Source organism: Chenopodium quinoa, unplaced genomic scaffold (genome assembly GCF_001683475.1).
Source record: "Chenopodium quinoa cultivar QQ74 unplaced genomic scaffold, ASM168347v1, whole genome shotgun sequence".
Lineage (NCBI taxonomy): Eukaryota > Viridiplantae > Streptophyta > Magnoliopsida > Caryophyllales > Amaranthaceae > Chenopodium > Chenopodium quinoa.
Window position 1 is genome coordinate 1,666,026 of NW_018742733.1, and position 25,395 is coordinate 1,691,420.

The following is a 25,395-nucleotide window of genomic DNA, read 5'->3' on the forward strand; positions in this document are numbered from 1 at the left end:
TATTCAAATGCCTAAAAGTATGGGAGGCCTAGGAATTAGAGGTATGTCAACTCTTAATGAAGCCCTCTTGTTCAAACAGGCAACAAGATTGCATCTAAATCCACAACTGGTAATCTCAAAGGTTTATAAAGGGTTTCAACCTTGTGGAGTTTATAACATTTTCAGACCTTATGAGAGAGTTGGAAGGCCGTCAATGGGAAGATCAAGTCTGCAAAAGGTGACAAGGTCTTTCAAAGAAGGTTTTGGGAATAGGGAAAGCATTAAGGCAATTAGCATGGCTTGGGTCAATGGAGAAATTCCAATTGCAAATTCTAACCGAACGTTAGGAGAATCTTTGAATTGGAAGGTAAGTGATTTTATTGACAAAGACTTAGCTATGTGGAAGGCCGGGAAAGTTAGGGAATGATTTGAGTGGAATAGTGCAAGAGCTATTCTGGCAATGGAGCTACCCCGTTCTATGGAGGACGATTTCCTCTACTGGAAATACCATCCGTCGGGCAAATTCACTGTTAAAACTGGTTACTACTTCTTGACAAAGAGGCAGAGAGCCGAACACTTGGATCTTTCTTTAGAGGAACATAGTTTTGTGAAGCTCATCTGGAAACTGAAGATTCTTCCAAAGTGGAAGATTTTTCTGTGGAAACTTTTTCACGATAGGATTGTAGTAAAAAGAAATTTGGCTAAGAGAGGCATTCAAGTCGAGGAGACTTGTGTTTTCTGTGGGGAGGATGAGGAAGATAGCCAACACTTGTTTAGGCTATGTAATCTAGCAAAGGAGGTTTGGGAGAATGGCTCCCTGGCAATTTGCTCTGACTCTACAGGGTTCGACTCTTTAAGGGAGTGGATCCAGTACTATATCCTGCTGTTTTATAGCGAGGATGGTAAGTATGGTACCCGTAGCACTAAGTTTATAGCTACCTTATGGGGTCTTTGGAAAATGAGAAATGCGAGAAGCTTCAACGGAGCCAATGGGGGAATTGACCTTGCCTTGGAATTTGTCAATTTGGCAATGAGAGAGCAGGAAACCTTTTGCCAAAATATTAGGGAGAGTATGGAGAATAGGGACAACTCGAGGGAAGACTCTTATCCCCCCCCCCCGGGTTTCAATTCTGTGCAGTTGGGAAAAGATCGAAGTGGTTTTGATGACTTCATTGTGGGAGTGGATGGCTCATGGGATAAGAGAACGACAAGAGCTGGCATCGGTTGGGTGGCAATGGGAGGAAATAATGAAAACGAGGTTAGTGAGGGGGGTAAATATGGGGTGGCGACCTCAGCTTTACATTGCGAAGCATGGGCATGTTTAGAAGCAATGAAATGGGCCAAAGAGAAAGGTAGGCAAGGGATTCTTATCCTTTTAGACTCCATTATGCTTATTAACAACCTCCATGACCAATCAGGTAAGGATATTTTGATTTCTTGGATAGCCAAAGAAATTAGGGAAGTGGGTGCACTGTTTCAATGGTGCACAATTCTTAAAGTCCAAAGGGATCAGATACAAAGGGCGGATGAGATCGCTAGGAAATGTCGTACTTCTCTTTCGAACTATATGTAACCTAGGTGTTTGTTTTGATATTGTCAAAAAAAAAAAAAGTTCAAAAGTATAGGAGTGGTGCACCTATTTCTAGGTGCACCATGGTGCACATAGGTCATAAACCCAGTTACCGGTGAGTCCATGAGTGGGTCCAACTTCCAAAACCGTGGAGCTAGATATATAGGCCGAGTTCTTTAGAGTTTATATCTAGGCTTGATAGTTACCTGTCTATTAATAATGTTACTACTATTTATAATAATCAACTAGCTCTAATAATAGTAATAACACTGACCTGTTTTTGAATTCAATAATCTCATCTTAAATCGAAATACATAGTACATACTTTAGTGCTCCCTAAAAACATCGAAATTATTCTACTAACTACATTTTAAAACTAAACCTTATAATTTAATACTGGTTGAACCTATAATAGTTTTCTCACTCAACAACTATAGGATTATAGCTTGTATCTCCTCCTCCTCCTCCTCCTCCTCCTCCTCCTCCTTCTTCTTCTTCTTCTTCTTCTTCTTCTTCTTCTTCTTCTTCTTCTTCTTCTTCTTCTTCTTCTTCTTCTTCTTCTTCTTCTTCTTCTTCTTCTTGTTTTTCTTCTTCTTCTACGCCGCTTTTGAGTAGAGCAGCCGGAAAGTCACCTCGAAGAACTTGAACCTTCAACCTCATTGGATCTTTCGACATGAGCTCGAAAGTACAAACATCTCCTACCTTAAGTTTGTTGTCAACAACAAACTGTTTCCATCTCTTATCCAACCTTTTATGTACTACGTTTTTAACAATGTAATTCATCGTCCAACTCTCAGTGCCTCGAGTCAAGATCACCGGGGTTTCGATGTTAGGAAGGATTCGAGCACCTTCAGTCGGTATTGTCTAATATAGATGTAATCAAACAAACTTTTTAATAATGTAATAAAATGTATATATCATTATATTTTTTTTTATCTACCTATAGATTCTTATAAATTGAAAAAGATGAAAGAAAAAACATATCAAAAGATAGAGAGGAGAAATATTCGTCTTAGTAATATTGACATGGAAGAATGGTGCTCCTGTCTTCGGTTCGATATCAATATCCTCACAACTATCCACTCTACGTTTCATTTCTCTAAAACACAATAACAATCCATACAATATTATGATAAACATAAACTACAAGACTAATTTGTTGATTAAAAACTCTGTATGTAATTATTAAAATTAAATACGGTGTAAAGTTGTAAACTTAGTACTTACGACATAGCTCGGTTCGACATAGTCACGGCTCACAAGTGTGCCTGTCTTGGCCGCCTTAGCTAGTTACCTCACTTGGGCGAGAAGCCAATCTCTGGAACAAGCCCGTAATATGTCTCACTGCTCAAGGACTCGCATATTTTTATGTACTCGTGTTTGTTTTGCCTAATACTAGTAACCTCTTTTATATAGGAGAGTGAGAGAGATTGCAAGTTTTGCTACAAAGTACTATTTGCCAGATATTTGGGAGCATAGGTTTCGAGTTATGATTGGTCACGAACATTGAGGAGTGTATAAGAAGCATGAAGTAAGTAACGTAAGAAAATGCATTAATACTTGACACATTAATGCAAAAGTAGTGGATCAATTACAACCTATAAGTCTGTAACATGACATCTAGAATTGGAAAATGTTCAGATTAGTCTTTTGATGCAATTGACAATAATGAATTTGTGGAATTGAAAGATACAAGAAAGTATCGAGGGATCATAGAATGAGGCAACAACCTTAAGTTTGTTGTCTTGAATAAATTGTTTCCATCCTTTTTTTTTTTTTTTTTTTTTGGACAAAGGTTACAAGTAATGAGCTATATTATTACAAAACATTATGTAGTGAGCTAGGTCTCAATAACAACACATTATGTAGTGAGCCTTTTATGCACTATATTATTACAACACATTATGTAGTGAGCTAGGGCTCAATAACAACATATTTTTCCTCAAAAAATAATATTAGGACTCAATTTAACAAAATTGCAGCGCGCCACTTTCAGTGTTAGCATTTATAGCTCCGTCTCTAATTGATGTCATGGATAAAACACAACACAAGCATGGGTAAACTATATACATGACACAACACACTATGTCGTAGTGAGCCAAAAAATAAAAATAAAAAATAAAAAACCATTACCAGCGAAATAGTAACATAAAATTAATTGGAATTTGAGTTAGGTACGGTTTATTCCACCTTAAAAAAATTTAGTGAAATAATTTTAGTTCTGTAAAATTAATTTTAATTCAGCTAAAATAATTCCAGTTCGGTAAAAATAAGTTTAGTCATTAAAAATAATCTCAATTTAATAAAAATCAATAACTTTAAAAAAGAAATATCATAGAGAATCAGTAAAAATAATTTCAATTCAACAAAAATAATTTTAATTTAATAAAATTAATTTTTTGGGAAATTCTCAATGGTGCTCATTAACTTTTTATTTTTCTCAATGGTAAACAACAAAAATTCTAATTATTGGTAATCATGACTTGTTAATATATATTAATAATAACATTAATGATATAATTTGGTTAAAATCTTTAACTATGGTTATTTTTTTTTAATAATTAAATAGTTTTAAAAATAATTTTTAAGAAAAAAAAAGAAAGAAAAACCCAGCTCGCCACCCTCCTGCCCCCACCACGCCCATCCCCGTTCCCTCTACTTCCGGCCCAGCACCGGCTGCATCCTGCTCAAGACCACCTCCCCAGTGACGCACTTAACCCCCCTCCCCGTCGCAACCTTCTGAACCACCCAACTCCCCTTCCCCAAAACCCCTTCCACTAGTAGAAAATATCAATTGGCCATCGGTTTAAAACCCCCCTATGCCACCGGTTTTGAACAGGTGGGAATTTGGGGGGTGGAAATAAACTGAAGCAAGGCCACCGGTTCAAAACCGGTGACAAAAACTGTTATTGCCACCGGTTAACCAGTGGCAATACACACGTCCCGCTTTATATATATATATATATATATATATATATATATATATATATATATATATATATATATATTAAATTAATGCCACCGGTTAACCGGTGGCAATAGTCCATTAATTTTTTTTTTGTTTGTTTGTTTTGTTTTATTCACTTTAAATATAATAAAAGTGTGGATATTGAGTGCTCGCTTTTCCTCAAAAAAAAAAGTGAATAAATTAAATAATCAAACAATTGGAAACGCAACATCATAATTTTATTACTGAACAGTTTTCTAATCTACTAATTGCTCGATATAGATCACAATTACGGACATCAAAATTACAATATAAATCAATATAATCTAACAATTACAACATACAAATAAAAAAAATAAAAATATAAATCAAAAAATAAAAGTTACAACATTAAAATAAAAAAAACCCATATAACAGCTATATCAATATTCCTGCATCTTGATTCTTCAATTTAAGATATAAATCATTATACCTGCATCAATTAAAACAAAAAAAATAAATTGATTAATATAAATAAGCTGCGAAAAAAATAAAGAAAAAAACAAACAAAAATCTAGAAAAAAAAAACAAAAAAAACCCAGAAATTAAATTATTAAAACTCAAAAAAATAAAAAAAAACCCAGATATCATGCATGTAAATATAAAACTTCGAAAATCAATCACACCCAGCAAAAAATTAAACCCAGAAATTACAAACAATATCGAACCAATCAATTTCGAAATTAAACCCAGAAATTTCGAAACTCAATTAAACGCATACAACTAATCAAAATCAATTAACCCCAGAAAATTCCAAAATCAATTAAACCCATCAATTTCAAACAATATTACAACAATCAAACACAAAAAAAAATCAAGGCATGTAAAATAAATAATTAAACCCAGAAACCTTAACCCCGAATAATTAAACCCAACTACATGCACTAAGCCACTAACCTCGAATTTTACCTGAAAATAACCTCGAATTTTACAAGTTGTGGTTGATTTCGGACTTGGTGGCGACGGTGGTTAGTGGCGCTGGTGGTGGTGTGCAGAAGACAGATGAGGGAGGTCAGAGAGATCGAGAGGGGAAAGAAGAGGGATAGAGGGGAGAGAAGAGGGAGAAAGGGAGGTCGGAGAGATTGAGAGGGGAAAGAAGTCGACGGCGGCGGTGGTGGTGAGAAGAGAGAGCAGGAAAGATAAGAAGAGGGACGGCAGCGGTGGTGGTGAGATGAGAGAGCAGGAAAGAGGAGATGAGATTGGAGAGGAGATGAGATCTGGAGAGGAGAGGAGATGAGATGAGATCAGGAGAGAGAGGAGAGGGGAGAGAGAATGAGGGAGGTTGAGTGATTTGAGAGTAGGGTTTGGGTTTTTATAAGGGGCGTTTTTTTTTTAAAAGGAAAAGCCACCGGTTCAAACCGGTGAAAATAATGTTTTTTGCCACCGGTTTAGTTTGAACCGGTGGCAAAAACCTCCCCTCAAAATCCCACCTATTTTACCCCATATTTTCCCCACCGATTTTTAAAATCCAGTGGCCTTAGGGCGGTGCAAATTTTTTTTTATCACCTAGTGTTCCTTCCCCCATGATAAACCCCTAAAATAACCCATATTGAACTTCGGCGAATTCGCCGGCAGAAGGGATACACTCCGGCGGTTTATCTCTCCTCAAACGAGTCGGAATCAGCGTCGATTGTGAATGAGTTGACTTAGAACTTACCATCGGGACATCCAGGTCAGTGAGTTGTTATCCGGGTCGGATTTCGTAGATCAATGGTTTATGGTTCAACGACTTATGTTTCAAGACAAGTCAGATTTCGTCGCCGGATTCTGGATTGTTTGATTTGTAATGGCGGCAGAGCAGGTGGTGTTAAGGGATGGAAGGAGGGTTTTGGAAATTATTGTTTGGCGCTAGTGAAGAAGGGGGATTTGATGGTTTGATCGCGACGATAAGGGGGAGGTGGTTCAGCCCAAGGAAGGGATCTAGGGGTTTCGGTGAGAATGAGGGAGTTTCGGGGATGGGTGGTGGTTTAGGGGGCGAGGCGGCAGCTGGGAAGGTCGGCGCGTCGGCATGGTAGGGTCTGGGTGCCGACGGTTGTGGCGTCGGTGGTGGCAGGGCAAGGAAGTGGGTGGCAAGGAGGAAGGTTGGCAGTTGGTGGTTGCTGTTTTTTTTATTATTATTATTTTTATTTAATTGTTACAAAAAATCATTTACTAACCCTAGTTAAAGATTTTAACCAAATATATCATTAATGCTATTATTGATATATATTAATAAGTGATGATTACCAATGATAATTAAAAATTTTATTGTTTACCATTGAGAAAAATAAAAACTTCATGAGCACCATTGAGAATTTTCCAATTAATTTTAATTTAGCAAAAGTAATTTAAATTTAGCAAAAATAATTTTAGTTTGGCAAAAATATAATGAAGTTAACCGGGAATTATACACTCAAGCAAATTTAATGGCAATATAAACTTAGGACGTGCCCTTTTAAATAAGACAAACTTTTAATAAAACCGGGTTTTCACTATTTTACTGAAAATCACAGCAAACAAGTGCAAATTGGGCTGCCCAATTTGGGCTCACACGTGTAAATGTAAAAAGAACCAAAAAATTTCTTATTTTCTCTTTCTTCTTTATTTTGTTTCTCTTTCCTGTTTCTCGATTTTTTTCTCTCTCCTCTCCTTCTTTTCTTCTCTTGCTTTTGGCGTTGCTACTTGAATTTCTCTCTTTTCGATCTTTAATTTCTTCACTTTGAAGTTGATTGTTGCTAATTTCAGGTTTGTTTACTCAATTTTATTTCATTTTATTCAATTTTGAAGTGTTTCGATTTTTAGGGTTTCGTTGTTTTGGATTTTTGTAGTTTTTGCAATGGTGAAGAAGAAGGTTTTTGGTGATGATAATGTTGCTCTAGGTTAGTGTTTGTTCTCATTTTCGCATTTTTTTTGTACAATTTTTGCTATGTTTGTTTAGTTGTGCGTTTTAATCACTTGCTTTTGCTTAGATTAAGTTTATTTTGAGAATTGCCTGCTAGGTGTTTGTAAAAATGTCCAAATGAAAAATTGCATGTTCATAGTAGTACAATTGATGAAAGCATTTTGTGTATGAATTTTAGGTTTTTTGCTACTATTTTCGTTTACAGTTTGATATAAATTAAATGCTGCATTTGATTTTAGTGTGGCAAACATGGTGGATATGTTTATCTTTTTGTGTTGCCTGTATATATTTGGTACAATCTTACATCTTAACCAAATGAAGCTGCCATTCTCTGCCATTCTTGTCAAATTTTGTCAAAATTTCTGTTGCGATGTTTTTTTTAAATTAATTTGTAGGATCTATCAAAGGTTTTCGTTATAGTAGAGCTCAGAAAGCAGTAAATAAAATGGATGCAGGAGGAAAAAAGATGTTGAAAGGTGAAGGAAGTACATCCAAGGGAAATAAAAGGAAGAGGCATGAAAAAGAGGATGACGAGTAAGATTTTATGTTTTAGAATATTGTATATTTGCTATACTTTTGTGAATGGAATTGTGACTTTTGTAAGAGTATAGGTAACTTTGATTAATAGGACTGTTTTTATGTGATTTTTGTGTCAATATATTAAGTGTTACTTTTGTGAGTATATCTTTCACTTTTGTATGTATCAATGTCACTTTTTTGAGTGCAAGTATCATTTTGTGAAAATTTTGATAGTAATCACTTTTTTTTAGTATTATATCAATTTAATGAGTGTCATGACTCTCATGAGTATCATTTTTTGTGATTATGATTGTCACTTTTGTGAGAATAAGTATAAAAATTTGTATAAATGTTCATAATTCATGTTTAATTTTATATGATAATTAAAATTTCAGTATATAAGTATGTTATTATCATTTTTGAATGGTAAGCATCATTTTTTTTTGTTTTTTCAGGCCTGATAGGAAAATTACATGTCGTTGTAGACCTTCTTCATTAGTTAAGATTATAAGTGGGCTTTCTCCGACTCAAAAAAAACATGTAGAAGAGGTTGGATTTGGTGGTTTGTTGTCTTTACGTGTGGAGAGTATGGTTGGAGGTATACTTCCTTGGCTTGTTGAGAGTTTTAATGGATATACTTGTATGTTTTGTGTAGCTGATGGTAAGGAGTTTGTTGTGACTAAGGATGATGTGTGTGATGTTTTTGGTTTGCCTAAGGTAGAAGGTCGTGAGGTTCCTGAAATGAAGGGTAGTTACAAAGGTCAATCTCAAGATGATAGTGCATTGAAAAATAAATGGAGAGCTTCTTTTGATGTTTGTGTTGAGGAGTTGATACCTTTGGCTAGATTAGAAACTAGGATCAAGGAGTTGGTGGATGGAGGTGATGAATTTAAGAGGTTATTTGTTATGCATGCTCTTAGTAGTATGCTTGTTCCTACCGCTAATAGGACTGTTAATTTTAGGTTAGTTAATGCTGTGGATGATGTTGATCAGATTAAAAATCTTGATTGGTGTTCATTTGTTTTGAGAAAGTTGATGAATTCTGTTGTTAGTTACAAAAATTTTGAGGCTAAAGATAGTATTAGTGGATGTTTGTTGTTGCTTAAGATTATGTATTTTCATCGTTTGAATTTCCAAGGTGTAGTAGAGAACTCCACTATTCCTCTTATCCAACACTGGACAGATAAAAAAGTGAGAAACAGGGTATCCTTGGAGTTGAAGGCTGGTGGATTTGGTCAGGGGTTTTGAATGAATTGACTTATCCAGTTTCTGCTAAGCGTGTTGATTCGAATGTTAACAACTTAAGTAAGGGTGAAGTTGGGGCGGTTCCTATTGATGATGATAGAAGATGTGTGACTTTCGATTTGCCTGAAGGAGTATTAACTGATTCTGAGATCAAAAGTGCTGCAACTGATGTATGTTTCTTTTTTTTTTTCTTTAATAAAACATTTGTTCTGTTCTGATATAATTGTTTGTTAATGTGTAGGATTTGCATAAGGCGTTTCTTTTTATGAAAAGGAACATGGAGCTGTTTTCATCTGTGAATTCCAATTGTTTTAGTACTTTGCAACGGTTGGTGCATAGTCGTTTTGTTGAACATTCTGTTTCTTTGGATGCTGATTCTATTGAGTTGTCTCAAACACAACAACCTTTGTCTAACTCGCATTATCATAAGCTTATTGATGGCTTAATTGATGAGTTTATAAAAATGAAGTTAGTGGATGAGTTACTTAAAGTTGATGCAAGTACTTCATCAATGTCTACCCTACGAGATGGTGGAGATGGTGGAGGTGGTGGAGATGGTGGTGGCAGAGGTGGTTCAGTCATGAGAACGAATAAAAGTTTGTGTTCTTTGGACTGTGGTGAAATTGGTGATCAGAGTGTAGTGTTTGTTACGCCATTTATGAAAAGTAATTCTCGTGCTTTTAGTGAAAAATTACCTCGATTATATTTAGAAGCTCTTGATTATTGTCTGGTGGAACACTTATTTAATAATAAGTAAGTTCTTTTTTAATTGTCATATTTTTTGAAACTTTTTTTTTCTTTTTCTTTTTGTTTTGATATAAATAATATTGTTTGACCTTGCAGTGAGAATCTTGTTACTTATGGATTGCATTTTCTCATTCCAAGAGAGGATATAGTGTCTTTGGTGCATCCTAATTTGGTTCGTTGGTCAATAGTTGATTGCTACTGCATTTATCTAAATGAACCGTGTTTTTATGATACTTGTGGTCCTCAAAGATTCTTTTTTGGTGCGAGGCAAAGTGTAAGCAACTTTTTGTTTTGAGTTATTTGTCTTCTTACTTTTTTCAATTATTTATTTTTTCCTTTTAGTTTGCTGTTTTGCATGTATCAGAGGGGAACGAAGATAGTTCTGCTAGTTCTGCTGTCTCGGATTTGCACGAAATTTGGGATGAATGGGTTACATATGAAAATTCTGGTTGTGATGTTATTGGTGCAGACTTGGTATATATCTTAATTTTTTATATATATTAACTGTTTGATGGTTGTGCTTTATGCTTACTTTTGTTCTATTTTTTCAGGTTTATTTTCCTATTCTTGTTAATGAACATTATGTGCTGTTTGTGATTGATCATGGCAATGAATTGGTTCATTATGTTGATAATATCATTTGGAGTGATGAGATGATTACATATTTTCAAAATTTGACTTTTTATCTGGTATGTTATTGTCTGTTTTAAAGTATGTTTCTATTTTAATCTTATTTTTTTGTTGTTTTTAATATTCTGTTTTTTTTTCAGTGTTCTGAATTTGGTGATTTTCTAGCACGAAGAAATCATTCAAAGAGTGAAAAAGTCCCTTTTTACAAGTTCAAAATTGTTGATTTAGTGTGGCGGAAGAGTAAGGTTGATAATAATGACTGTGGTGTGTATATGATGTGTCATATGGAGCATTTTGTTGGTGATACATCGTTTTCTGTAGATGAACTTAGAACAGTGCGTGATCTTGAAACTGATCTGAATTAATTCATTTGTTATTGTTTATGCTAATGTTTTATACATATTAATGCGCCTTTTATTTTCTTGTTGTGAGGCTGCTGGGAGGAAATTTTTATGTGCTAAGATTTGTGCAAAACTCGTGTTGTCTGACATGAACGAATCAAGATCTGAAGTCTTATCAGAAGTTGAAAAATTTAATGAGAAGAAGAGCGATCTTTCATATGTTGCTGAAATTGAAGGAAGGAGGAAGGCTGCAGCAGCGGAGAAGAAAAAGAAGAAATCTGAAACTGCTCCTCCTGCTGTTGACACTGCTCTGAAAGCAAAATGGACTACAAAGGCTACACGGAAGTACACTCCTTCTAAATCTTAGCTAATTTTGGAAGTTGTTATTAGTTAACTACTTTTGGAAGTTGTAATTAGTTAAGTACTTTTGGAAGTTGAAACTAGTGATAAATATCGACACTTAAACTAGTGTTAATATTTTCAAAATGTTTGTACAAATTTTATTTTATATATATATATATATATATATATATATATATATATATATATGTATGTATGTATGTATATATATATATATATGTATGTATGTATATATATATATATGTATGTATGTATATATATATGTATGTATGTATATATATATGTATGTATGTATGTATGTATATATATATATATATATATATATATATATATATATATATATATATATATATATGATTAAATATTGGTAATCTATTGTTCTTATTTTTATTTATTTATATTTCTGATTATAATTTTATAAGTGTATCATATATCATCATACAGAAATATAGTTGATTTAAATGAAAATTTGAAGTTTATCATATATATTACCATGTTATTCATTTTAAAAACGGACACTTTTGTGATTATTATTGTCACTTTTGTGAATATAAATATCACTTTTGTGAGTGACATATTTCTATTGTGAGTATGCAATACTTTTGTGAGTAAAAAGTATCACTTTTGTGAGAAGATGCATCACTTTTGTGAGTATTATTGTTACTTTTGCGAGTATTAGTGTTACATTTCTGTAAATGCATCACTTTTGTAAGTGTTAGTGTCACTTTTGTTAGTAAATTCATCACTTTTTCCAGTATATGCATCACTTTTTCCAGTATATGCATTACTTTTTTAAGTATCAGTGTCATATTATATAAATGTTCATAATTCATGAGCAATTCCATATCACAATTCAAAATTCTGTATGAAAGTCAATAGTAGCATTAAACAAAAATAAACTCACTACAAAAAAGTTTGCAATTGTGTTTCATCCAAACTCACTACAAAAAAGTTTGTAGTTATGTTTCATCCAAACTCACTACAAGTTCAAAAAAGTCGCACAGTAGGTGTCTTCGATCCAAACTCTGAATTTGGATCTGGTAATGCTTTTTGCTTTGATTTCTTCCCTTTTTCAAGTGCTCCTTTTTCTCTCTTGCTTCTTCCCTTTGTTACAGCTCTCTTAGGGTCTAATATAGTGGGTATGGTTGTACTTGTTGATGAAGAAGCAGTATTATTGTTACTCTGAGCACTCTCTGCCACATTAGAATTGTCATCACTTGCAACAACCTCCTCTGTAAAAGCTTCAGCCGCAAGTAAGTCTTCCACCATTTTCATACAGCTTTTGAAGTTTTCCTCCATGAATGCTCTTGCCTTTTCATTTTCTTGACTCTTTAAGATTAAGTTATAATATTTTCTCATCATTGTATGTCTCCATGGTGTATATGGGAGTTTTGGATCCTTTTTTTCCATTCTATTCCATACTTCAGACTTTGCAAGCTTTGTCCATATTTTGCTAATTTACTTCTATGGAATTCTTGTAATAGAATGTAGATGTAAAATTCCGAGGCAGTGATAGCAGAGCCAACCAGAAGCTTCGAAATTCTTGCAAGTGCACCATATAGTTTGGCTCTCATGTATGTAACTTACCTGTTGGGAAGACCATGGCTTTTCTTCTAGAGATACTTTATAAAGAATAATGTTTTCTTCAGTTCTCCCTAGAATTTGTATTGTGGTCGCCATTGAGTAGCCAAATTCCTCTTCAAAGTCTCTAAACAGAGACAATGTGTAAACCTGTACATTAGAGCAATAACTTACTACCAGTCATGTTCCTTTGCATGTATCATTTTTATATTTGCTTATATTGTTTGTTTTCAGTTCTTAGATATATGTAATAAAGGAATATAGAAGTACCTGAGCAGCATGCTTTAGCATTCCGGATAGTGGCAATGAAGTAAAGGCTATTGATTTGCTGCAGGTAAACTCATTATACTTCTCATCACTTCTCCATCTTTTTATGGTTCTTACAAAGATGCCATAGAATTCTGTCAGTGTTGTTGATTTATTAGCTCTGAATCCTACTACATGGTTCGTACTTTCACTTCTTTGTGATGAAAGAATTCCTGTCGAGAAGAAATCTTTACTAAGTGCTGGACACCACTTTTCCTTTAGATTGTACACCCTTTGGTACCATGCATGATTAACCAAATCAAATTTTTGTATCATTTCTTTCCATCTTTTTTCAAATTCTGTTTCTGTCACACATCCCTTCTAGAATTTGTTAAATATTTTTTTGAACTCATTATCCCTTTTAAGGGCTCCAAATCGTGTTATTGCATTTTGTTCTAAGTGCCATATGCATAGCCTGTGCCTTGTGTCTGACAATACCTGCATTCAGAATGTGATATGTCACTAAACTTGAACACTTATTCTCACAACAGTAATATTTTTAATCACAAAAGTAACATTTATACTCACATAAGTGATACTTATATTCATAAAAGTTATGAACACAAAAATGACTTAAAATGAGACTGGAATCAGTGAATATGATATTGAAATAGAAAAAGTAGTACCTGCTCAATTGCAGTAGCCATAGCCTGGTCTTGGTCAGTGAATATGGAGGTTGGAATTCTATTCTCCATAGATTTTTTAAAGGTTTCAAGCAACCACACAAACGACTCTGTTTTTTCATTGCCTATGAATGCACATGCAAACATACAATTTTTCCAATGGTTATCTATTCCAACAAAAGGAGCACATATAAGGTTATACCGATTTGTTCTGTATGTTGTATCAAATACAAGAACATCTCCGTATATTTTGTAATCCTCTAACATCATTGCATCTCTCCAAAAAATGTTGGAAATTCTACCTTCTTTGTCGAATTTCACTCTAAAATAGAAGTTAGAATATTCTTTTTGTTCTTCGATCAGAATGTTCACTAATGTCTGAGCATCTCCAGCCTCTATTTGTTCCATTCTTAGTCTTGAGCAGAAATTGAGGTGATCTACAACACTATGCCCCAAGTTTTCTTCTCCATTAACTTCTGTACACATGTAATTATATGTGTCCATTGTTGAAAGTCCAGCAGATTTCATTGTTTTAATTGCTTCTGCCTTTTCTATTGTTACTTCTCTCTCAGATCGATGCAAATAATGCCACTGCTTTCTAGTTAGTTCATGATTATGCTGTAACACATGTGACACCACCTTAAATTTTCCATCATCATTCATTTTTTCTCTTAGGCTTGCCTTGCAGTTAGTTCTTGTAATGGAGACTTGTCGTGGTTTTCTTTGTTTTAAATCCTTGTTATCTTCATCAACCATTAGAACCATATTTGTCTTCTTTGCAGCAGTATGTCTTTTTCCTTCCGCAGAACACACATAGTATTTCTCTGTGACTATACGTGTGTGTAAGCGATACCTTGTTGTATGCTTTCTTATTGAAAATCCCACTGTAGAAGCATGTAGACTGTACAAGTCATAAATTTGTCATAAATTTCTTGATAAGTGTCTCTTTCCACTCCAACTAATGATCCTTCCATATCTAAACCAGTGGTATCTGTTGGTTTTGGATTTGTATCTGTGCATTAGTAGAATAAGAGATATTTAGCATTTTCTTGTAACAATTGTAACCAAAATCACAATTACAGCATGAACAAAATCACAAGCAAGTACCTAGAGGCATGAGAACATGGGAGCATAGGGTTATATATATAGGTTATTCAGTTAAGCATATGCATAAAGAATAAGTTATTTAGTACAGGGGTATATAATACAAGTAACTTCTGTATTAATAAAGGTAACATTTGTAATGATATTAGTAACTTTTGTACCAAGAGACATGCATAAATGCTTTTATAAATAAACATATAGTCAATGTAACTTTTGCCATAATATATGTAACTTTTGCCATAATATATGTCACATTTATAGAATTTTACCTTCGTCTTCATCTACTGGTTGTCCTTCTTCATCTAGTGTGTTCGGAATAACTTGATCTTCATCTTCTAATGTATTTGAAACACCTTGATTTTCAATATCTGCATTAATTATTGAAAATTAAATAAAAAATTTAAGCAAAAACAAACAATAGGTTAGTATTTGTTTAGATTATTACCTTGTATTTGAATTTCTGGAACTTTTGAGTTTTGAATGTTATCATCATTAAACTGATCGAGATCATCAACGAAATTCTCTGCTTCACCTTCTCTGAATGTTTGATTGAGGTCGAAACTCCATGTTTTCTCTGGATGTTGCGTTAATGGTGGTCGATTTTCTCTTTGTAATTGCAGAAATTCGCGCATTAGGTTTTCGTAATTGGACGATTTGGAGGTTTCCGGCATTGTTGATCGAAAATTGTAGATTTCTCTCTCCTCCATGGTTGCTTGGTGAAGCAGCTTTGAATCTGGAAAATTGGAGTTTTCTCTCTCCTCCATTGTTGCTTGCTGAAGGAGATGTTCGTTATTTTGGAAAAAAGGAAAAAAAAAATACTGTTCACACGTGCGAAAAGCCGTTGTTCAGTACTTTACTGCACACCGGTTGTATGTAAAACTTTTTGTTTAAATAATCATAATAATAGCTAATGAGCCGAGCCTAGTTAGACAAAAGGGCCCAACCTCCCAATGAACAATTGGACATCCCATTCAATTATCAACCCAAGACAATTATTTTAGCGGGAAAAAATGTTCCAGAAAGAAGACAAGTGTACATACATGACATCAGCAGTTATGTTTTTTTATTTTATTTATTACAGAAGACTCCATTACTATTCAAGCTGATCTCTTCTCTTTCTGCGTTGTAAAAAACTAAAAATACAGAAAAATCTGAAATTTAACCCGAAAAAAAAAAATGTCGGATCAAAAATTTCCAGGTGAATTTCCCAATGAAATAATCACAAAAATCTTAACTCTATTACCCGCAAAATCCGTTTGTCGATTCAAATGTGTTTCCAAAACTTGGAATTCCTTAATCTGTAACCCCCATTTCGTCACTTCCTACATTACTCACAACTCATCTTCATGGATTATCGTTGATCGATTTGTCACCGAGTCAAAAGAGAAGGTAACTCAGTTCAACCCAGCTCAAAACCCTAACATTTCATCACTTTCTGCTAATCATCATCGTTTAATTTACGAACCAGTTACTAGTGACTGGAAACCTACCAAAAACCCACCTGTAATTTTAGCTTCTAGCAATGGGTTGCTTCTGTTTTCGTTTGCTATCGAAAGAGATCCCTTTAAAGAACATGAGAAAAACCCTAATCAATTTTCTCTTCTCAAATCGGACTATGTTTTGGTTGTCATAAACCCAGTAACCGGTGAGTGGGTCCCACTTCCGAAACCCAATCACTCGATTAATAAGCTGAATTCTGTAGGGTTTATGTCTAGGCTTGATTGTTATTGTAATGGGGTTGTGGAGAAGTTTATTGTTGTCGAGTATCAACCTTTTATTGGGAGTGATTCTGGTTATTTGTTGTGCTTTTCGTCGGATACCGGAAAATGGGTTTATAAACCTGCTACTTATATGCTTGGGATGCATTTTTGGAGGGCTGAAGGGGTGTTTGTGTTTGCTGGACGTTTCTTTTGGGTTGATTTAAGTTGTGGGGTGATTACTTGGGATGATGATGACCCTTTTCGCCGTGTTGAGGAGGAGAAGGAAATGGCTCGATGTCAGTTTATTCCGCTTCCTAAGGGGTGTAGGAAGCCCTTTAATACTCTGAAATTGGAGGATGAACGAGACATTTTTGGGGCTGGAGGGTATATTCACTATATGGAGATGTTTAGAAAAGGAGATTATGTGTTGAAGTTGTGGAGGTTAAAGGATTTCGAATCTTCTGTGAATGAATGGAATTTGGTGTACAATTTGTCTCGTGTGGATGTTGAGAGTGTGCTGTGTTGTGGTGTGAAGTCACTGCCCCGGCCTTGTTTCACCCACCCTTTTGATGTTGATATAGTCTTCTTTAACACGAAAGATTGAATCTTTTCCTTTAATCTTCGGACTCAAAAGGTGGAGGCTAATGCTAGCTTCACCGGACATAAGTATGTTATCCCATTTGTGCTCCCGTGTTGGTCAACTTCGCTTCCTCCCCGGTTGTGTAAGTGGCTCTTTCATTGTTTCATTATGCTCTAGCCAGTTTATGGAATAGTGTTGTGATATCTCTGTATTATACTTGCCGTATGTCTTTCTATTTTCAAGGTTTATTAGATGCTATATTGAACTTGTAACCTATTCTCTAATCACAAACTTTATGTTGCATTCAATGTTATGCTTTAAGTAATTCGTTGTGACAAGTACCTTGTATTTAGTTGGTGTTGTGTGGGAGCTTTCTTACAAATAACTAGTCTTGGGCAGAATTTAGGTCTTGTGATGACATTGATGTGTTATAATATGGCTGGACACTATGCTTCTAGGCTTGCTCTGTCATTACCTTAACTCAAGTGCTCGCTAATGCTCTAGTCCTCTAGCCAGTTTATAAAATAGTTTGATGATATATTGAACTCTTTATTATACGTGCCATATGGTCTATCCATTTTTGAGGTTAGTTAGAGTCTAAATTAAACTTGTCAACTATATGTTGCATTCGAATGTACGATGCTGTGCTTTGAGTAGTCCATTACAATAAGTACTTAGTAATTAGTATTCAAGTGGTATTGTGTGGGAGCTTTCTATACAAAGTGACTAGTCTTGGGCCGGATGTTTTTGAATTGCAAGTTGCAACTGATGGTATATCACCACGATGCACTATATGAGCTTGAATTTAGATCTTGTGATGATATCGTTGTTATATATTAATGTATGGTTGAACATTATGCTTCTAGGCTTGCTTTATCATTACCTCAGCTCTAGTATTTTTTTTAAAATAATGGTTATTTGTTTTGTTAAACTTGTGCACCTTGTGTTTCTTCCAAAGCAATTTCTAGGAATGATAATTTGTTCTGTCTTACTTGCGCATTTTGTATCTTCTCCTGTCAAATGTGAAGCTAAGCCATCTTTGATATTGTTCCACTTCCGTCCTTGCAACTTACTTTTATATTTTTCAATCAGTAATCACTTCATCCCACCAAGACTTAGCTTGTCTTACTGGAGCTTCTGCAGTACCTAAGTTCCTTCTTTGACCTTTTGTTTACCTTGAAGTTGTAGTTTCATAAATCAGAATTTCTGCATTATTCTCTTTAATCGTGACTCAAAACCTCCAATCTTTATCTTAATAAGAAATTTATGATTGATAATATCTAATTTTGTCTTAGAAAGTTGAATGGGAACTCCTCTCTTTTATGTGCAATTGCTACTTTGCTTTAGTGATTGAGCAACCCTATCAGGAATTGGCACAAAGAAACTTTTGCCCCTTTGTTTTGTGCTTCTCTTAGAACTGATTCTTTGTTGGTTATCTTGTAGCTATTTTCGTGCTTCATGAACATATTCCGTTGATTATCTATTTCTGTGCTGTGTTTTCTTTAGTTCCCTATCCGAGGATAGATTTTGGGAGTGGCATATTCAGAATGCTCTTGTTAGTTTCTGTGCTGTGTTTTTTAGTTCCCTATTCGAGGAACTTTTTTTTTTTTAATCTCGGGGAAGCATATTGTGCACTTACCCTATGTGAAGCGATTGTGATTTGTATGAATTCTAGTTTTGCCAGACCTAGGTATTTCACAAATGTTATGTCATTATAAGATTTGCTTTTCTCTACTCGACCTTCCCTCCTTATCTTGCCTAGTAATCTTACTGATATCCTTATGAATTGAAAACCTTGGTGGTTTTTTGCAGATGCTGCCTATGCGAAAGAGGAGGGCAATGCACTCTTCAAGAACAAGAAATTTGATGAAGCTATAAATTGCTATTCCAGAAGCATTGCACTGTCACCTACTGCATTCGCTTATGCAAACAGAGCATTGGCATACCTCAAGGTCTGCAGATTCCGTGAGGCCGAGGATGACTGTACTGAGTCCTTGAAATTGTACAGCGAGTATGTTAAAGTTTATGCACGCAGAGCAATTGCTAGGAAAGAACTTGGTAATCTTGAAGGATCTATGGAGGATATCGATTATGCCTTGAAGTTGGAGCCACATAGCAAAGCAATGAAGGAGCAACATGCTGAAATCAAGATCTTGCTTGATGAGAAGGTATGGACTTTTCTAGACTCATCTGATCCCAAAGAGAATGATATATATTGGCTTTGAGCAATCTGTTTATCTTTTGTAAATCATTAAATCAAATTTGTATTGAAAACTCTTTTGTCCGGCTTGATTTAGTAACAGGGGGAGGGGAAGAGTAGAGTGTTTGTTGTCTCACCAATGTTGAATCATATCTGATAAATCTTTTTGTGATGAAGTTTTGCAAGTCATGCATTATGTATATGGATGGTGGCAAAGATGGGGAAGAACTATTACTTATGTGTTTAGTACTTACTATTTTGTTTACAGCGTTTCTCTTTATGTATTATGAATTATGCATCCAGTAATTCGAACTAAATTTTTCACTAACTTTGTTTTTGTCTTTGTATCTTGGCCAGGCTTCCTGTATGGGATCTGCTGCGCATTTGGAGGATTAACCGTGCACTTGTTGATTAGTGTGGTGAAAGAACTGCATATGTTGCGGCATTACATCAGAAGTACGCTGCTTCCATTCCACTAATGAGTAGAAGACCTTGTCCAGCTTAATTCCTTAGCTTATCTAGTTGTCCCTCTAATACTTAATTAATTAAGAAGCTTTTTTAGCTGATATCAGACCTGTTAGTATGTCTATCGTTGCAACTTAGACTAATGTAGAGATGACTTGTATCTATTGAGACTGCGAGTCTGCAGCACCTTTTCAGTTGAGATGGTTGTAGAACTTCGGCTTTATCTGTTGTTATCATTGGAACTCAATGAATCGTCGTACAAGTTGTCATACCATGGTTGGTATCTTGTTCTTACCCTCCATTACCACCCTTTATTTCAGATATTGACTCAGTGACTTGATTGGTGTCACGGTGTGAAGCTAATTTTCATTACTAATTTTTATTCTGTTAGCCGGTAGTTGCTGATGTCTGCAGGCTGCAGCTGCTAATTTTGTTAGCTATATATACTTACAAAAGTTTGTAGATAATTATAAATTTGGTGTTACAAAGATCATTTGAACGATGATTTTTCCATAAAATTATGATCAGTCTCGAAGGTGATAGAGATCTAATTGCAGATGCTTCCTGATTGAGTACTCGAGCTCCTATCATCTAATTTAGCCGCATCCAGAAACTGCATGCTCTGTTATTAAAACTTTGAGAATGGCAGTATATTATAATTGCATACTAACGATGATTCGTTAATTCGAGATAATCATCAGTATATTATTAATATCAGCACAATATAATTACTTTAGCTAATAATAATGTTACTAGTATTAATAATCAACTAGCCTAATAAGAACATTGCCTTGTTTTTGGACTCAACAATTCGAAATACATAGTTCAGGGCTTTCTAAAAACATTGAAATTATTCTACAAACTATATCTAAAATTAAACCTTACTCCGTATAAATTAATACTGGTTGAACCGACCTATAATAGTTTTCTTACTCAACAACTATAGGATTATAGCTTGTTTCTCCTTTTTCTTCTTCTTCTTCTTCTTCTTCTTCTTCTTTGACTTGTTTTTCTTCTTCTTCTTCATCGCTATTGAGTAGAGCGGCTGGAAAGTCACCTCGAAGAACTTGAACCTTCAACCTCATTGGATCTTTCGACATGAGCTCGAAAGTACAAACATCTCCTACCTTAAGTTTGTTGTCAACAGCAAATTGTTTCCATCTACCATCCAACTTTTTATGTACTATATTATTACCGATGTAGTTCATCTCCCAACTCTCAGTGCCACGAGTGAGGATCACTGGGACTTCGATGTTAGGAAGGATTCGAGCACCTTCAGCCGGTATTGTCTAATATAGATGTAATCAAAGAAACTTATCAATGACATAGTAAAATGTACGTATCATTTATTTTTATCCACCTATATTCTTATAAAATGAAAGAGATGAAAGAAAAAACACACCAATTGATATTGAGGAGAAACATGCGTCTTAGTAAGCTTGATATGGAAGAATGGTGCTCCTGTCTTCGGTTCGATTTCAATATCTTCACAAGTATTCACTCTTGGTTTCATTTCTCTAAAACACAATAACAATCCATACATTATTATGATAAACATAAACTATAAGATTAACTAGTTAATTAAAAACTCCGTATTTAAATTATATATGGTGTAAAGTTGTAAACTTAAGACTTATATAGATAGATGGAAACATACGACATAGCCAGGTTCTCCAAGATCAAGGTGGAATTAGTCACGTCTCAAGAATGTGCTGCCTTGGCCGCCTTATATACCTCACTTGGCCGAGGAGCCAATCTCTGGATCAGAACCCGGCCCCTAATATGCCTCGCCGCTCAAGACAGTTAATAGCTTGTATATATTCTATGTACTCGTGTTTGTTTTTCCTACTAGTAACCCTTTTATAGACGAGAGTGATAGAGATTGCAAGTTGCAATCTCAAGTGCAAGCTAATTAAGCTTCTAGTAGAGCTACAAAGTACTTTTTTGCATAGGTTTCGAGTTATGATTGGTCACGATGAGGAGTGTACAAGATGCGTAAAGTAAGGCATGGAGTATTTATTTTCATGTAACGTAAGAGCTGAGATGGATTGATGCAATTGACAATAAGTATTGGATCAATTACAGCCTGTAACTATATAACATGACATCTAGAATTGAAAAATGTTCAGGTCAATCTTTTGATTTGCAGAAATATGATTATATATATGGTTTGATGCAATTGACAATAATGAATTTAGGGAATTGAAAGATATAAGAAAAGGTTTGAGGGATCATTGAATGAAGCGAGAAGCCGAGAAAATATAACGAGGGGAAATCGTAGTTAATTAAGCTCGTAAATATGTTCTTTTTGTCACTAACTGTTGTTTATAAGTCATAGTAGCAACATCATTTAGAGACGGAGATAAGGAAATAAGTTAATGTTCGAAGAAAATGGACTACTTAAACTTTAAATCGGCAATAGAATGTCCCGTCAAAGCTTGCATTTCTATTGCAAGAAATTGGCCTGATCTTATTAAAGCGTGTGCATAGACAACATTTCCGTCGAAAGGATCAAAACCTTTAACTTCCATACTATATTTCCTATAACAAGAGGAAATGGCCATACTACCAAGATTAACACTACTAAGATCGACCTTTTTTTCCGTTCCAAGCATGATTATTAAAGTCCCAAAAACCAAGTATTGCAACATAAACGCGTGTACTGTATAGTCGTATGCACCATTGAACATTGCTTAGGCCATGGCCGTGATAGAAGTGTATATAATCATTCTCATCATCAAAAAATTACTCGAAATTTGATGAATTCGCATTGGTCAGTCTTGTCGAAAGGATCTATACAAGTATACAACTACACTAAGCGTGCTGTAAGTCCATTGTAACTTTCCGTTACATATCACACCCACAAACGATAAATGCATAATAAGATTACTAAAGAGGATTAAACCGAGATATAGAAATAAGACTTACTATGCCTTGATATAATTAATATCAGCAATAATTCAGCATAATATAATTTCTTTAGCTAATAATTATGTTACTACTAATAATAATCAACTAGCCTAATAAGAACATTGCCTTACTTTCAAGTACATAAAAACATCGAAATCATTATGCTAACTAAATCTAAAACTAACCTAACAAATTAGGAAATAAACAAGATTGAACCAGTTATAGTTTTCTTACTCAACAACTATAGGATTATAGCTTGTTTCTCCTTTTTCTTCTTCTTCTTCTTCGACTTGTTTTTCTTCTTCTTCTTCTTCTTCTTCTTCTTCTTCTTCTTCTTCTTCTTCTTCTTCTTCTTCTTCTTCTTCTTCTTCTTCTTCTTCTTCTTCTTCTTCTTCTTCTTCTTCTTCTTCTTCTTCTTCTTCTTCTTCTTCTTCTTCTTCTTCTTCTTCTTCTTCTTCTTCTTCTTCTTCTTCTTCTTCTTCTTCTTCTTCATCGCTATTGAGTAGAGCAGCCGGAAAGTCACCACGAAGAACTTGAACCGTCAACCTCATTGGATCTTTCGATATAAGCTCGAAAGTACAAACATCTCCAACCTTAAGTTTGTTGTCAACAGCAAATTGTTTCCATCTTTTATCCAACCTTTTATGCACTACATTTTTACCGAGATAGTTCATCGTCCAACTCTTAGTGCCACGAGTGAGGATCACCGGGGCTTCAATGTTAGGAAGGCTTCGAGCACCTTCAGCCGGTATTGTCTAATATATATAGATGTAATCAAAGAAACTTTTTAATCACGTATTAAAATTAAATGTACCATTTTTTTTTTAATTTACCTATATTCTTGTAAATTGAAAGAGATGAAAGAAAAAACATACCAATTGATAGAGAGGAGAAACGTGCGTCTTAGTAAGATTGACATGGAAGAATGACAAAATATAATGAATAATTCTCTGTAATTCTCATTCATCACAATGGCCACATACAATATGTATATATTAGGTATACTTGGAGGGCAAGACCAAATAACCTAAAATAGCTCACAATATATTCTAGGATATATTTTCACAATATTCACAATTATCTTGTTTCATAAAATATATCCCAATACCCCCCTCAAGTTGGAGCATACGGGTCACAAATGCCCAATTTGCGAAGTAGAAACTCGAACTTAGCTTTTCCCAAAGCCTTTGTAAAAATATCAGCCAACTATACCGTCGTAGGAACATACGAAGGTATAATCGTCCCATCTGTAATCGCATCCCGAACAAAATGACAATCTGACTCAATATGTTTTTTTTTTTTTTTTTTTTTTTTTTTTTTTTTTTTTTTTGAAGAAGACTCGATATGTTTTGTTCGTTCATGAAACACTGGATTCTGCGCAATGTATAACGCAGACTGACTATCACAATAAAGGTGCATCCCATTTTCATGTCAAACACCTAAGTCACCAAGTAGTCGCTTCAACCACTTTAATTCACAAGTCGTTGCATTCATACAACGATATTCTGCTTCCGATGAAGAAAGAGCTACAGTAGGCTGCTTCTTGGTTTTCCATGACACTGGAGACAAACTAAGAAGCACAAACCAACCACTCAAGGATCGTTTGGAGAGAGGACAACCTGCCCAATCTGAATCACACCAACCTTCCAACTGTAAAGCACTATCAGATCTCAATAAAATTCCCTGTCCTGGACTCTTCTTCATATATCTAACAACTCGCAGAGCTGCTTCCCAATGATCAATCCTGGGATTTTGCATAAACTGTGATAAAATGTGTACAGAATATGCTAAATCGGGTCTCGTAACAGATAAATAAATCAGTCGACCTATGAGGCGACGATATTTCGCAATATCATGAAAATACTATCCCTGAGATAGTGCTAACTTGTGATTTTGTTCCATAGGGAACTCTGCAAGCTTAGCATCGAGTAAACCTGCTTCAATAATAATATCCAGTGTATACTTCCTCTGGCAAATAAAAATTCCCTGTTTGTTTCGGGCTACTACTAGCCCCAAAAAATATTTCAACACTCCAAGATCTTTCATCTTGAAACAATCTCCTAGATATGATTTAAAACTGAGCATAGCATTTTTATCGTTGCCTGCAACAATTAAATCATCGACGTATACTAACACATTAAGCTGCATTTTACCCTTTGTCAGAGTAAACAAAGAATAATCATAATATGACTGTTTAAAGCAATAATTTTTCAAAGTTGTAGCAAGCTTTGCAAACCAGCATCGAGAGCTTGTTTAAGCCCGTACAACGATTTTTGCATCCTGCAAACTTTGTCAGAATTATCTTTCTCTAAACCAGGGGGAATTTTCATATATACCTCTTCTTCCAAATCACCATGAAGAAATGCATTATGAACGTCCATTTGATGAACTTCCTAATTTTTCACTGCCGCTACTGCAAGAAAGGTTCGAACAGTCACCATTTTTGCTACCGGAGCAGATGTCTCATTGTAGTCTATTCCTTCAACCTGATGATTGCCAAAGATGACTAATCTCGCTTTTAATCTCTGCAAATTCCCATGCTCATCATACTTTTCTTTGTAAACCCACTTGCTTCCAAGTGCCTTTTTACCCGGTGGTAGTTTCTCTAGCACCCAAGTACCCTGCTCTTCTAGAGCCTGGATCTCATCCGCCATTGCTTTCCTCCAAC

General features: G+C 34.9%; 4 protein-coding genes and 1 long non-coding RNA gene across 5 annotated transcripts; 3 read left to right on the forward strand and 2 right to left on the reverse strand.

Annotated features, from left to right (window-relative positions):
• Positions 1-439: 439 nt before the first annotated feature.
• LOC110723513 lies at positions 440-1,552 on the forward strand. Its single transcript, XM_021902867.1, has one exon. It carries the CDS (start codon positions 440-442, stop codon positions 1,550-1,552), a length of 1,113 nt encoding a protein of 370 aa, XP_021758559.1.
• Positions 1,553-4,718: 3,166 nt separating this feature from the next.
• LOC110723558 lies at positions 4,719-6,038 on the reverse strand. Its single transcript, XR_002511741.1, has 2 exons — positions 5,433-6,038; positions 4,719-4,968 (listed from the first exon to the last, which is right to left on the reverse strand). It is a non-coding gene; the product is annotated as an uncharacterized LOC110723558 (long non-coding RNA).
• Positions 6,039-9,664: 3,626 nt separating this feature from the next.
• On the forward strand, positions 9,665-11,180 carry LOC110723768. The gene is made up of 2 exons (XM_021903138.1): positions 9,665-9,933; positions 10,024-11,180. Exons 1-2 carry the CDS (start codon positions 9,692-9,694, stop codon positions 10,220-10,222), a joined length of 441 nt encoding a protein of 146 aa, XP_021758830.1. The 5' UTR covers positions 9,665-9,691; the 3' UTR covers positions 10,223-11,180.
• A 1,065-nt stretch (positions 11,181-12,245) lies between these two features.
• Positions 12,246-13,421, reverse strand: LOC110723515 (protein FAR-RED IMPAIRED RESPONSE 1-like). The gene is made up of 3 exons (XM_021902868.1): positions 13,110-13,421; positions 12,846-12,989; positions 12,246-12,587 (listed from the first exon to the last, which is right to left on the reverse strand). The coding sequence occupies exons 1-3, from the start codon at positions 13,419-13,421 to the stop codon at positions 12,246-12,248; spliced, it is 798 nt and encodes a 265-aa protein (XP_021758560.1).
• Positions 13,422-15,390: 1,969 nt separating this feature from the next.
• Positions 15,391-20,157, forward strand: LOC110723770 (putative F-box protein At1g60370). Its single transcript, XM_021903139.1, has 3 exons — positions 15,391-17,294; positions 18,965-19,320; positions 19,710-20,157. Exon 1 carries the CDS (start codon positions 16,049-16,051, stop codon positions 17,174-17,176), a length of 1,128 nt encoding a protein of 375 aa, XP_021758831.1. The 5' UTR covers positions 15,391-16,048; the 3' UTR covers positions 17,177-17,294; positions 18,965-19,320; positions 19,710-20,157.
• The last annotated feature ends 5,238 nt before the right edge of the window (positions 20,158-25,395 follow it).

Bases quoted from the DNA above. Each gene is read 5' to 3' on its own strand.
- LOC110723515 (XM_021902868.1), bottom strand. From the start codon at position 13,421: ATGATACAAAAATTTGATTTGGTTAATCATGCATGGTACCAAAGGGTG. The intron at 12,990-13,109 runs GTACTTCTATAT...TCTAATGTACAG, and splicing joins TGCTAAAGCATGCTGCTCAG to GTTTACACATTGTCTCTGTT. The intron at 12,588-12,845 runs GTAAGTTACATA...TTAATCTTAAAG, and splicing joins AGCCATGGTCTTCCCAACAG to AGTCAAGAAAATGAAAAGGC.
- LOC110723513 (XM_021902867.1), top strand. From the start codon at position 440: ATGGAGCTACCCCGTTCTATGGAGGACGATTTCCTCTACTGGAAATAC.
- LOC110723770 (XM_021903139.1), top strand. From the start codon at position 16,049: ATGTCGGATCAAAAATTTCCAGGTGAATTTCCCAATGAAATAATCACA.
- LOC110723768 (XM_021903138.1), top strand. From the start codon at position 9,692: ATGTCTACCCTACGAGATGGTGGAGATGGTGGAGGTGGTGGAGATGGT. The intron at 9,934-10,023 runs GTAAGTTCTTTT...TTGACCTTGCAG, and splicing joins GAACACTTATTTAATAATAA to TGAGAATCTTGTTACTTATG.